At 33.5% G+C, this 14,163-nt stretch overlaps 1 protein-coding gene across 3 annotated transcripts in view; it reads right to left on the reverse strand.

Annotated features, from left to right (window-relative positions):
- Positions 1-194: 194 nt before the first annotated feature.
- Bm1051 (Uncharacterized protein) overlaps positions 195-14,163 on the reverse strand; it is a gene marked incomplete at both ends in the record, with an annotated part of 41,424 nt that continues 27,455 nt past the window's right edge. For 2 of the 3 annotated variants that reach the window (XM_043080638.1, XM_043080637.1), the window contains 33 exons: positions 195-413; positions 559-648; positions 815-955; positions 1,109-1,204; positions 1,387-1,500; positions 1,633-1,758; positions 2,006-2,208; positions 2,300-2,395; positions 2,477-2,589; positions 3,158-3,395; positions 3,527-3,682; positions 3,776-3,944; positions 4,197-4,469; positions 4,534-4,663; positions 5,261-5,426; positions 5,762-5,951; positions 6,105-6,405; positions 6,999-7,170; positions 7,615-7,712; positions 8,044-8,176; positions 8,265-8,313; positions 8,648-8,781; positions 8,896-9,086; positions 9,314-9,542; positions 9,743-9,874; positions 10,228-10,382; positions 10,657-10,775; positions 12,002-12,165; positions 12,287-12,501; positions 12,852-12,970; positions 13,064-13,203; positions 13,381-13,587; positions 13,889-14,095. In XM_043080638.1, the coding sequence (XP_042936572.1) occupies positions 195-413; positions 559-648; positions 815-955; positions 1,109-1,204; positions 1,387-1,500; positions 1,633-1,758; positions 2,006-2,208; positions 2,300-2,395; positions 2,477-2,589; positions 3,158-3,395; positions 3,527-3,682; positions 3,776-3,944; positions 4,197-4,469; positions 4,534-4,663; positions 5,261-5,426; positions 5,762-5,951; positions 6,105-6,405; positions 6,999-7,170; positions 7,615-7,712; positions 8,044-8,176; positions 8,265-8,313; positions 8,648-8,781; positions 8,896-9,086; positions 9,314-9,542; positions 9,743-9,874; positions 10,228-10,382; positions 10,657-10,775; positions 12,002-12,165; positions 12,287-12,501; positions 12,852-12,970; positions 13,064-13,203; positions 13,381-13,587; positions 13,889-14,095 (5,285 nt within the window). Of the gene's footprint in view, positions 414-558; positions 649-814; positions 956-1,108; positions 1,205-1,386; positions 1,501-1,632; positions 1,759-2,005; positions 2,209-2,299; positions 2,396-2,476; positions 2,590-3,157; positions 3,396-3,526; positions 3,683-3,775; positions 3,945-4,196; positions 4,470-4,533; positions 4,664-5,260; positions 5,427-5,761; positions 5,952-6,104; positions 6,406-6,998; positions 7,171-7,614; positions 7,713-8,043; positions 8,177-8,264; positions 8,314-8,647; positions 8,782-8,895; positions 9,087-9,313; positions 9,543-9,742; positions 9,875-10,227; positions 10,383-10,656; positions 10,776-12,001; positions 12,166-12,286; positions 12,502-12,851; positions 12,971-13,063; positions 13,204-13,380; positions 13,588-13,888; positions 14,096-14,163 lie in introns of those variants that run through there. The other variant, XM_043080639.1, reaches the window with a different exon arrangement.

A 14,163-nucleotide genomic window follows, 5' to 3' on the forward strand; every position in this document is an offset into this window, starting at 1 on the left:
CAAGACAGCTTGTTAAAGTGTCTAGAGAAGACGTGTGACATGCGCAAAGCAATAAACCAATGAAGCATGTAATTCACTTGATCTGCTTTATGTACTACATAAATTTCCAGAAGTTTATTACAGTGGAAAATTCTCAGGAAGCATTCGCTCCGTTACTTCTAAAATTGAAAGATTTCTCAGAAAAAAAAAAGCTTTCATAGTTTGAGGATTTCCATTACTGAGAGGTTCTTCAAATTGTGAGGTACTTGTCCTGAACCATTCAAACTTTGTAACTGTTGCTCACTTATCGTTAGATTTGCTTGCTGCATGTTTTCAGAGATGCTTGTTTGTTGAGTGCATGACACATTTACATCTTGAAGATCTGTGGGACACTCCATCCGTCGATATTCATCCTCCAATGCAGTGGCGTGTCGCTGAAAGATTTCAGTGATAATTAAATTTTCGAGCTATCCATGAACTGATATGTAGGGTCTAAGTAGTTTGCCACAAAATTTGCATATCTAAAAAAGATTGCCAGTTGGTAAAACAAACTAAAGAAATCGAAATGTTAGAAAACACCTTTAAAGAAGCAAGGTGACCGTGGGTGCTCCGTCCACTACCACGTTGTTGCTTCACTAGTTGCTCCATCTCAGCAATCCATTTTGACACCTCAAAAAAGAAACCTTTGCAAGGTCACCTATTGCGGAGTTCTCAACATTTAAATGGGCGAGGTTAACTTATTAAGCAAATTCAAATTCGGTTCGTGAGATACTTGATCCCATAGATTCAACAAAAATTAGATCTAGGATGCCGGATTTCTCGAAAATTATGAAACCTGTGACAAAATTTCCTTTCGTTTCAACCAAAAATGCTTCTTCACGATATCTGCGAAAGCTGGTGGGGGATGTCGCATCATTTCAAGCATAGCCCACTTTACTACTGCTTGACGAATGTTAGCATCATAATCTCGCGATGCCTAAGTTGGTTTCACGGCAATAATGAAAATTTAGCATATCAAAAGATTGAAAATCGAGAAAATTAGGTGGAAAAATCAGGAATATGAAAAGAATCTACAGAGAACAAGTTTTATTAATAAAAAAATATCAACAAAATTAAAGCCATTACACACTTGTTGTCCCGCCTGAGTACATTTTGATCGTTCGTATCCCGGCTCGTTAAAATACGGTTCCGCTACTAAGATTAAAGACTGCACACTTACAATGACCTCAAAGATAAGAAAAGAATAGATAAGTAAAAGTTTTTAAGTAAGTAAACACAACAGCTTCTTCTCCTTGCTATGTTTAATTATATATGTTAGTGAAAAAATTATCAGATACCGATAGACATCGAATTATATAACAAATGAGCGTATTAAAAGAAAGCATAATATACAAATTAATTTTATACCTGTAACAAACTACTAGTTTCCGGATTCCATCGTTCTTCAGGTCGACCATCCCATGTGTTCAGTACCGACAAACATACTTTCCCATCATTGTACAGGTTAGGATTAAATCTAACCTATAATGCATTCTAAATGTGCTAGTAATATTTCTGAGCGTCAAATCTAATAAAATAAAAAATATAGATATTTTTGCAAACAGTTCTAACGAAATAATCACTGTACAGTCAGAAATCATCAACAAAACTAACAGTATGATTGCCAGTCGTTTCAAGATTTACATGCATAGGTGAATTTGGGTAGTCAGTTGGAAACCAAACATCAAATTCAAAACATCCATTCATATATGGAGTATCTGCTGGACCCGTAATCAACACCTATAAAAAGAATACTCGAAATTACAAAGGTAGAAATCAAACAATAAATTTCAATTAAAATCCGAGAAATACTATTCAAAAACATGCGTCATGGCAGTGTTTTATTTATTTGTATTTTTATTCATACAATTATTTTTGTAGTTTCTACTTTTTGAGAAATATTATATTGTTGATCGAAAAATGACTAATGTAAGAAAATCAGAAATTCCAGTCCAGAATTTTTGAGAAAACAAAAATCAACATCTACCTTCATGACATCCAGTCGTTCTTCACAAGCACGAACAAAGACAGAACTACTTGAACTCAATGGTAGTGAATTACTAAGTGTAACAATTTCTTGCGCCAAACGTCTCGTTCGTTTTCCCATCGAACTGCTAGTACCAACAGAGGAAAGTGAACTTTCGTAATGATATGGAATGAATGAACCCTCCGTAAAGAATGATACTGTATCTGAAAAACGACTAACTGTGGAATTCTCCATATGATATGAATTGGTACACGTGGAATTGGTGTAAATTGATTAAAAAAATGAATCGCTAACCAAACTGTAAAGCCTTCATAACTTTCACATATTTTTCCTCTTCAGTAACTGCATCCTTCTCATTATTTTCTGACTTCAGAGGTAACTCTTTCACTCCTGAAAAAGCCATAAACCAGAATGGAAATTTACATTACGGCTAAAAGAATAAAAATGATATCAAAGGATATAAAAATTTACGTCTCGAAAGGACGACACAAACTGCGGTGATTAGTGGTGCAAGTCGCATGAGACCTTCTTCGCGACTTTGTGCTGATTCGTCATTATTTTCTGCATTTTGTTGGATATTTAGACTAAAAAAGCAACCAATTCAACCAATTCAAGTTTCTGAACCAGCATAAGTCATTTAAAAACTTTTTTCAACATCGCTGGAAATCTTTGCCGCAGAAAAACAATCACATCTTAACATCCTGACTATTCCAGTACTCTCCGTTATTCAATGAGAAGTGAATTATCGCATATTTATTATTACGCTTAACTCACAGCTCATTAGATATTTAAAAAAAAATCTAAATTTTCAACGACTCTTCCGGTCATCTGTAAACTTTATAGTACAGAAGTTAACTTCTCCAGTCCATCAGAGATGCAACCATCACCATCACTATTATCATCATTAGTCACGTATGTTTTTTAGTATTCAATCATAGTAATATTACTGAAATAAATCTGCAGGACTTCGATGTATAGGAATTCGGGACCTTATTTAATGTATTTGTCAAAGTCAAAAAATCTTTCAATAACAATCGAACAAGAAGAAATTTAACGAAAAAAAAAAAAAAAGACATGCAAAACCTTACCAATCTGTCTTTTCTAGAGTTATTATTATTATTATTATTAAACCTTTGTTAATAAAATCCTTACTTTTGCAATCTGGTTTCGTTTGATTCAACAGCAAGTCTAGTAAGATACGCAGAAACGCAGTCAAATAGTTTGTTTAGCATCGCATGCATTGAGCAACCTGATTCCGGTCCCGAAAGCAATACAGTGATCTCATCCTCTTCTTCCCTTCTGCTATCTGTTGATTCTGGACTCAATGCTAACGCAGCTACCATATACATAACTGCTTCATATAATTCCACATGCTGAGATATATCCAAGACTGTAACGAACCCGAAAAGTGTAATGTTTAAGAGATAAGAAAGATAAAAAAAATAATCAAAAACTGCATCAAGAAAATATGACTAAGACCATAAGGATTACTATATCATCACAATATGGAATGAGTCAAACCAGAATCATTCCTAAGATATGCCCAAATAGCTGGCAATAAACAGGAGCGGGATAGCATTTTAACTACGGCTGAGCTCAAAGACCACTGCAAAGAAGTTGATGAAATAACTGAAAGAAGTGATTGATGCCCAGATGAAGGTCCTGGCATTGATGAATCTGAAAAAATAGGGTCCTATTTCAGTTGAACAGAACAAAGTATCCCTTGAAGAAAGTTACAATAGCAGAGTTGCACAGTAATTAAAGTACTACCTGGCACAGAGATTAATGAGATATTTTGACTTCTACCATGCGTTTCAGTATATTCCGGATGCAAGGATGTCAGCGGAGCAACTGCATTATGTCCACTGATATCAACTGTCCAATTATTTTCCACTTTCAGATAGTCTTTAACTTTCGGATATAAAAAGCTTGAAAGTACCTGAAACTTGGATGAAATAATGAGTTACAAAATCTCCAGATTGTTATAACACCAACAGAACAGTAAAACGAGAACAGGTTTCCTCACAACAAGTAATCAGCAAATCATCTTGTCTAGAGATTTTGTAATTCTCATTATTTTTCTTTCACATGACAGAATTAATAGTTACACGTCTAAATGAATAGATTTTTTTCACATAGAAAAAGAAGTGGGAAATTCACTGCACTTCTTCATAAAAGCAACAAAATATACTTTTAACAAATGAGTCACATTCTGTTCGTCCTGTTTTCGTTTCAGGACATGCAAATCAACATTCCACTGTTGCTGTGTAGTTCCACTGCCAAAACCAGTACCCTTGGCCCAAAAATTATGTTGCTGGGTAACGGTTGAAGCAGAGCTCATTGCTGGTGCAGCATTTCCAGAACTATTTATACGCTCATCTGTCGTCGTGCCACAGCTGGCTCTTTCATAGGATGATTGTTCTGATTCCATCCAGCCCCGCAACAAGCGCTCAACCAAAACAGCCTGCCCAAGAGTTATGCATAAATACACAAATGAACAATTACACTCTGCACAAAAACGCACTTACGGTCTCAGGAGCTGGTGGAAGGCACGATGGTCGAATGGACTTTTCCCTGTGTTTTTGATGGCTATAATGAGCCAAACAATCCAACAAAACGTCCAAAACACCACTGGTCACTGCAGCTTCCCGTAAGGACCTGCAGCATATACATTAGTGTATACAACATCCATTTTTAAACATCCCACACTGTTAAAATTTATAAGCAATGTTTCTTAATTGCTTCTGTAATAAACAATTTCTTGAAAGTTACCTTCAGTATAAAAAATGATTATAACGTTGAATAATAATGATAACAATGTTCTAATAATTTTTGTTCTAATAATCCTAACAACTTTGCTTGTCGACCAACAGGATGCAGTATATGGTGGTAACATTCATTTTTTAAATCTATTTTCTCTTTCCATCTCTTTACTGCTTTTAATGTTAGCTTCTCCTTCTCCGTAATTTATCGAATTCATCCAAAAGGATTTCTAACTTTATTTTTCTTCCTTTACTTTCACCTGAATTCCCTGTTCGTAACATTTGCTAAAAGTGCAAACAATATTTATGAGTCAAAAGTCAAAGAAGGGAAGCAGAAGGTAAAAAAAAAAAAAAAAAACTGGCCTGAAATAACAAGAAATAGCAATATTAAGAATGCTGATTATTCTTTTGTTACTGCTTCTGCTTAATTTTTAACTTGGCTCGATTTAGTACAATAATAAGGGGAATAATAAAATGATGTAGCATAACTTACCTTCCAACAGATGTATAGGGCAAGTACTTATTGAATAATTCTTCTAGAACAACAAAAGGCAGTGAACCAAGATTTTCGTATTCCGATTTCTGTTTTGACTGGGACTGTGGCTGAGTGGCTTTGAATACACCCGATTTAAACATTTGTGGTTTGTTTACAAGCGATGCTATAGTTCAGAAAAATATCCATTATAACAACATATCGGGTGAAATTTTAATTTCGCAACAAGTCGTCGTTTCAAACTTCACATCTATTTTCTACACTCCAAAATATGAACAAGAATTTATTCATATTAGTACAGAATTATTTAGAATATTCTCTCGTAGTTTTGTGTGCAATCTAATAAAGTTGCAGTGCTTTAGAATAAATTTCAGTGAACGAACTTTCTCAAAAATAACGCATTACAAATAATAGACCAAGGCAACATAAGACCTCAGTATTACGATTAAAATGCACAAAGAATTTTTCTTACAGAAAAAGGAAAACAAAAAAGATTATTACTTTCAGTAGTGATAACGCCCATTGCAAGCCTCAAAAGGCGTTTAGCACGTTTACGATCGTATGTTACCAGTAATTCGGCATAACCCTCCAATCTTAAGAATATACTGAAAGCGACGACAACATGTGGCGATAAACCTATTGAAAGTGCTTGATTTGACGGCTGTGGACCAATTTTTTGTAGTTTTTTGGGCTGAAGAGATCTTACAAGCATCAGTACATGTCATTACTTCGATTAGATGTTTGAGTAATAGTCTCATTTCTGTAGAAGCTTCAGTGAAGCATGAACAAATCAAAACTGAAATGCTAAAAAAGTGAAACTCAAATGTTAAAAAATAGGACTGACTGCTGCATGACTTCCCGAATTATCTGTCTGAGAGAATAAGGGATAATATGTCCATCCTTTCATTTCTCCCGAAGCAACAGAGTCGATGTACTCGAAGTCTTCGTAACCTGGACCTGAATCTGCTTCGCCACCAAAAACGGGTACATATAAGGTACTGTATACTGGTTCTCCGGCTGGTAGATCAGACGAAGAGAAAATTGATGTTGGACAGGCATAACCCGATGGAAATATTTCATTCATAGCTATCGTTTCTGATGAATCTATTAACCATCGCTGCTCAACTGATTTCCGTTTTGAGTCCCTGAAACTAATTAGACAAGATTAAATCTAATTTCGGCCTAATTTAAACAGAATCAAATCCGATTTTCACATTTCTTCAAATTTCAATGACAGTTATAGATACAAAATCTAACATAACATTTTAATTAACAAGCATTGTTTAACGAGAAATATATAAAAGACGCTGTATGCAGAAAATCTTTTTATTTCGTTATTTTTAATTTTTTTTAAATTCCCTGACCTGAGTTCTTACCCTTTTTATTAAATTATTAGTTTACTCTCGCTTCTGTAGAGGTAAAGTTCATGATATTACTCAGGAGTAATGTAAATGCATTAAGAATAAACGCTTTTGTTTATTTTTCATGTATCTTAAATACACCCTTCACAAGTACATTAATGTAGACAATGGGGTCTCAGGAAACAGCTACAGCACTTCACTCCTGCATTAGAAATGTAATGTGCTACAGAAGTTATCCTCACTCGTTAGATGTGAAGCAATGAACATTTTTATTAAACAACTGCAATTTGCTGCATCGTTTTGGTTCATCTTTCATTTTTCACCAATACAAAAAGAAAAAAATAAATAAATAAATATAAATACAAAAAAAAGAAAACCTGAATGATGGAATGATAGCAGAAGAGTTAAACGTTGGATAATGTACTTGCAAATGCAGCGCTAAAAGTGCGAGACCATTTGCGCGTGCAAAGTATTGTAGGGTTGATGTCTGTTCTGTGAGCATTGTATCCAGCTTTTGATCTGACATGACGCTAGTACTATCTTTCAGATCTGAAACTATTAAATTTATCTTCCATTCAAATAACCATATTTTAATTCCCAATAAGCGACATGATACCGGGACCATTTTTAGCAAAAAAGAAAAAAAATTAAAGCCGCAAAGATATGAAATATATTTGATGCACAAACCTGTTGGCAAAAATGACTTGCACGGTCCTTAGATTTTAAGAAAAATGAAAAAGTGACTCAAAAATGTAGAGTGAACATCAATCCATCTTTCATTCAAACAACATATTTATTTAACTTATTTGTTTATTTTCCTTATACTAATTTATTGTTTACGGTCGATGAAACAGATACAGTCCGATAGAACTATGTTACTAGCCTTTCTTGAGCAACTAACAACACCATTTGCTTTATTTGTTTTAATCAACCAATCAAAACACCGACGGAATGAATTTTATTTCTCCAGCTAAAAAACTGCTGAAGACTAACTTGAGCGCTGAACAAATGAAAGCGCAACTGTGTAATAGCCATCAGCACTATCTTCAACTGCTATTTTTGGTATATCTCCACCGGCCATTTTTCCTTTCCTGCAAAACATATGAATTAGGAAATCGAAACAGAAATGAAATATCGAAAAACGCTAAGAAAAAAAAAAAGTAGATCAATAAATTTTTCTCCTGCAAAGTATACTAAATAAATTTATATCGACATTTCCATAATCCGTCGGTCAGTATACCTGGATATTTGTTACATGCTCCACTACAGAAAATGTTTATCTCATTTCCATACATCACTAAAATTTAGTTCAAAACTTCCCAACTGAAAAGCATGAATGCATTATACCGTACCAAAAATATTTCAACAAAAATAAGTTTCATTTGTTTACCAAGCAATTGTAGTAAAAAATTAAAATTTTACCACGCCGAAGAAGTTAAGCGTCCAGAAACAAATAAATCTCCTACCAACTGTCCAATCTTCCAATCACCCATTATTTCAACTAAACTGACACAACTTCGAATCATTAGACGCGAAGGAATAGCTGTCATCAGGTCTGAATTAAAGACGTATTTATTCATTCAAATTATAACGACTGTAATAATGGATATAAAACTACCCATCAAAATCATTGAAAATTATACCTTGGTTTGTAACAAGAGATGAAAAAAACTGCGACTCATCCATAGGTGCCTGAAAAAAATGACCTGGCTTAGTAAAAAACTTTTCATATCAATTCGCTATTGATTATTTATTGATTATTAAATTAAGGAAAGTTCTGCTTACTCAAGTCAGCAATTGATTACATAATAAATCCAACATGATTCTTTATTCTACTGCATGTATAATCAGTCTTTTGAAGTGAAACAAATTCATACTAAGAAGTTAAAAGTTATAAAGGACTTTATTAAAGATTTATTCAAGAGCTACGCATAAATCTGTGATTTTTATTTCTGTATCATGAATGTAAGAATCTGGTTCTGTTGATTAAGTGGATAAATGAATTCCAGAAAAGTGTAACACTTACCCTAATTTTTGTCAGCTGTCGAAAGTCACTTGCGCTTTTATGCAAAGCAGAAATCTCATCCATAGAAGTATATAAAGATACTTTTAAGAAACGTTCCCTCCGTGTACAACCAAAAAATGGATGCAAAATACGATCTGTAACAGAAATAAATTCTAACACTTCAAAAAGAACCCAGCTTTACTCTTCTTTTAGACTTCTTATTTAACCTCTTTATAAATAAAAAAAACTAAAAAAATTGAAAAAGAAACTTGGAATGTCAAGCGACGGGAAGCAGATTGAAGTGTCTTCATCGACTGCTTTCACAGGAATCATCTCATCATCAAAAATACATTTCAGTATCATCTGCTGAATTGCACCATTGAAGCTACCGGTACTTTTTAACAAGGAACATAAAACGTGAGCTATGCGTTGACGATGTGAGCCACCAACAGTAACACATCTGAAACGGTTAATTCGGAGAAATGAAATAACTCGAAATTTCGAGAGTCCTGAAATTATTCGACCTCGCTACAATTTCACAAATTTTTAAAACATATTCATATTTATAACAATTTCAGCATTTATTCCCTCTAGTCTCTAGGTTTCCTAAGCCAATAATCCTAGATTTAATTCAGCATTTCCCAAACTGCAACAATTGAATCCTTTATGAAATCCTGGAAAACGTACTGTGAAAGCAAAGTGATTGTAGCGTTCTCTAATTTGATGCTTTGTTTACCAGATGGACGAATCATATCTCCAGGTGAAGCAGCACATCGAACGACACATTTTATGAGAGAGTTAAAAAAACGAGAACCACCCATGAAATCCAGAAATTTGACAACATCCTCGATACAACAAAGCGATGCCAAGCATCGAACTATGCTAATTAACAATGACATATGCTCCATGTTTGTTTCTAAAGTTTCACATTTATTAAGCCACTACGAAATCTTTAGATTTTGAGCTTCTGTGTTAGTGATATTCAGTTCCAGTTCATAATTAATGATTCAAAATACTTAAAAGGTCTAATTATTATCAAGATGTATATCAACAAAGCATCCAATAAGAAAAAATTAAATTTACCAGCTAAACATTCTTGAAAGAAAGATAACAAACCTTCGGAATAAGTGATAATCAATTCGACCCAGTATTGTAGAAGACCGAGGGAATGAAGGTGCAATATGCTTGTCCTTGACTGACACATTCGTTGCACAACAGTAAATGCACTCTGGGGGACATCTCTTTTCGCTACAATTTAACCACCTGTCCTTTTAGTTTAATAATATATCTCACACAGCAACTAAACAGCGACAAACTCTCTTTACATGAAGTCGCATTTCATTAAATATACATTTTGTGTACATATTTAATGCAGTGAGACTTTACAATAATCTTTCACTTCATAGCAGCATGCTTTCTGTCAGCCCACATTTAAGAGCATTCATACAGTATCGTTTATCCCTTTTTTTCTATTGAAAAAATATTTAGAATACACTTCACTTATTTTTATGACTCAAGCACATATTTTAATTGTTCAATTGAAATTCTTGGTTAACAGTATGATAGTAACAGATAATATAATTTATGGGAAAGAAACTGACGCTTATCGTTCATATCTAATAATCCGATTTCTTTCAATGCATTACGTAGAAGATTTGGTGCACCACGCATCAAAGAGCACAATAACCAAGACGCCGATTTCGCTAATGTATCATTGCATTGTTCACTTACATCCACTGCCATTTTACATAGAAATCTTAAAAAACTACTTCGTAGATACCTAATCTCAAAAAACTATGCAACTATGATCAATCTGACTTTAGCTGATGTTATGCCGTATCTGATTTATTAATTAGCAATTCCTTTACTGCCATGCAAACTTGTGCAATAATCGGACTATATCGTTTTAGAAAGACTGATACTTCATATATCGTGATATTTGCAATATTAAACTCTAGTCGCCGAATAAACTTGTTAAATTAAAAAGTAAACCTACAATATTCAGAATTTACAAAATTAAAAAAACAAACGGAAGGAGCTGTGGTGTTAGATTTATGCACAACGCTAATGTATCGAAATGTCGCTCTTCCACATTGATATTATGCCATATAATACAAGAGGCAGTCCATATCAGAACAGCAGCAACATCCTAAAAACTTTCTTATAATACATTTTAGCATTTAGTCCTCAACCTTCTTTTCCAAACAATATTAGAGCTATGTATTTCAGAATTTGCCGACTATGTCCTTTAGAAGAAATTTTATTGAACAAGATTTCATCTCATACAAAGTAGTTGTCTTCTGCTGAAGAGGTAAAGAGAAAGATTACTGACCTTTAAAACGAAACAATCAAAAACATACTTTTTCTCATTATTATTCATGAAAAAAACAAAATGAACAAATATACCTTATAATCCCAGTAATTATTGGAAAGTGAAATATAATTTAACATCTACAGAAAAACTCAACAGAACAATGAGCAAAAACTGTAACAATTATAACACGGCCGGTAAAGGGATTTAAACTGACGTAAGTTTTTTTCTACATTGAATTAATGTGTCTGAAAGAACTTAAATCAACCATTTTAACACTTATTTCTTGGAAATTTTTGCGTGAAAATTTCGTTCCACTGCAGCCTTTCTTCTACAAAAAAGCACACACACACTCCTATCAGTTCGGATCATTTGCTGCTCATCTATATAATTTCTCATTATAGCATCCTGTTACTAAACTATATTACACTAAACTGCAGAACATATAGAAGTTTCTCTCCTTTATCTTCCAATTTACGTAAACAGACAATGTAGTGAAAATACAAAAGTTAGTTTTCTTACACTGTGATCGTACAGTTCCCAACTGATAAGCATCTTAAAGAGTTCAAGATAATTAATGGAACAATTCAGCAGATGATATAAAATAATATAAATTGATATAAAATAATATGATATAAAATAGATGATATAAAATAATAAGCGGTTGAGGTAAAAAGCTCAATACGGACGTGCGTCGTATATCTAGTAACCGTGACTTCATAAAAAAAGTTCGTATAAAACTATGAACTTGATGAAACTCGTTAGTAAATTTGATCTAATCAAATTCAATTTCCCTCACCAATCACTTACAATTTATTTTCTTTTATTAAATCATGTTTAAAAAATTATGCTCATGCCTGGAAAGCATAAATAATGTCCATTTATGTTAGGCATGCAGTATTTTTATTTATGCTTCTATCGCGCATATATTTTTTGGATTCATATTATTCACGTATAGAGATCTCATAACAAAAATTTATTATTTTTTAAAGACATGATGTAATAAGAGGAAACAAATTCTAAGTGGATTGCTAATATATCAAAATTCAAAAAGCGGAACAAACCCGAAGTGGCTTCTTATAATTCCCTGAAGTGATTAAGGAAGTAACACCACGAAGCACTTGACACTGTTTTATGATACAAATTTGATGCTCCTTTTGTGCACACAAAGTAAAAATTAGATTCGGGAGCCATTCTAAGGATTCGTTGGTAACAGTACTGCCTTGCTCTGCAACCAAAAATATCCAGATTACTTTTAATACTAGGAACATAACAGAATTTTTTGAACACACATAAATTTAATTAAAAGTTCGGACACTGAACAACGAGAAATGTGAATTAAAATGAACCTATATATTGAAAAATCAATTCAACAATCGAATAAGGCTTTGTCCGTTCATTATCGATCTGACAACAGAATTCTGAAATGCGCTGATAAACTAGACTGGATAGTGGTCGACCCAAAAAGAGCGCTACGACAGCACGTGGAAGTTCCGGAGCATATTGCCAAACGCAATATTTTTCAAGATAACATAGTTGTACCATAATGGAAAGCCACTGAACACTATAATTTTAGTTTCTGATTATAAAATCCCTAAATGATAAATGTGAAGTAGTTACGAATGAGTAGCAAATACTTACCTCGTATAAATGATTTAAACGGCTGAATAATATCCGTAAGTTATAAGCAAACTAAAGAGTTAACTGACCGATGAAAGTAAGGAAACCCTGAACAGTTTGATGAAGTTCGATTTCCCCCTAGATTTTATATTCACTCAGTTGGTCATACATTGCATAGCTATTTTGAATAATTGAATAGACAGCAGCAGTGATTTAAATTTAGCTTTCTCTCTACATTCAATTAGATTGCAAGAATCCATGATATTAATACCCTGATTAATGAATAATGCTTACAAATCCATATTTTTTGAACATGTATGTGATAATGAAGCAGTGAAATTCATCCCCAATAACAGTATTTGTGATAAGGATAAATTTGTAGAATCTGGCGGTTTTTTGAAATAAAGGCGCACCTGAAAAGCATTTTCAAAAAGGAAAGAAATCCAGCCCATAAAAAAACAAAGATAAAAATTGAAACAGTTTTAAGAAAATATTCCTATGCATACAGCAATGACAGGAAGTTTGTATGAGTCGGTTGAAATGCGGATCTTGCTGTATCCAGTAGTGCTAAGTGGAGCGCCAAGATTGTACCACTGAGTAAGGGATGTTTCTGAACATAACTCAACTTGAACAGCTGCCGGAGCTGCTGAAAAAAAGCATTCATAAACGTCAGAAAACATTTTGAACATTTTGAGAATGTCTGAATCAAAATATTACAAATTTGAAAAAAAAAAAAAAAAACAACTCAATGGGAAATAAAGATTCAAAATAATAAGTCTGAAATTTTTATAGAATTCGCAAAATAACAATAAAGCAAACTTACTGCTTAAGGCAGGAACATGCGGTCGGATCTGCACTTCGTGAAGAACTATGTGATATGGAAGACTAAGGGTAATATCGAACCATTCTTTGCTACCTTCATTAAAATGATAGCTCCAATTAGCGGATCGAGTACGATGTGGTGCAGCAACCGCAATCAAAGATAACAGCTGCCCACTAACATTTAGTGTCTGTTCAGAACTTATCGTACCTAGAAATCAAAAAATGAATTCAAAACAATCCCAGTAATGCGTACTTTGTGGTTTGAGTAAAATCTAATGGAAACGAGTTTTAAATGATTTTAATGATGTTAAGAATGGTGTGCGAAGAAAAAAAAGAATCGGAAGTTAACAACTGGTTATAACATAGCAATGTTATAAATTTATTTCAGGAACCAGGAAATTTTTGGAAAAAAATAGAATTTATATCAAGAGAATTCCATTCTACAGGTTGTTCCACTTCAATATTTCAGATTTCGACACATTCCAGCCAGCTGAATCCAAAAAAATTACAAAGTGGTGCGTAATTGTACAGTCCATCATCTCGTACACCGGTTTGTAATTTCTTCGATACTTGCCATCCATAGTCATTGCCACCAGCCACTTGCGTGGACAACGAAGCAAGTTGTCGCATAAGAGGTACAGAAATTGGAGCTGTCCAATCATTTGTTGAAGCCAATATAGAACGTTCCAATTCATGCGCCACAATTAAATGTCCTCCTGAAATATTTAAAGAGGTATATACCTGATGAAAATGAATTTATAATATTTACAAAACTAATGAAAAC

This window comes from Brugia malayi (genome assembly GCF_000002995.4).
Source record: "Brugia malayi strain FR3 genome assembly, contig: Bm_v4_Chr3_scaffold_001, whole genome shotgun sequence".
NCBI classification, from domain to species: Eukaryota; Metazoa; Nematoda; class Chromadorea; order Rhabditida; family Onchocercidae; genus Brugia; species Brugia malayi.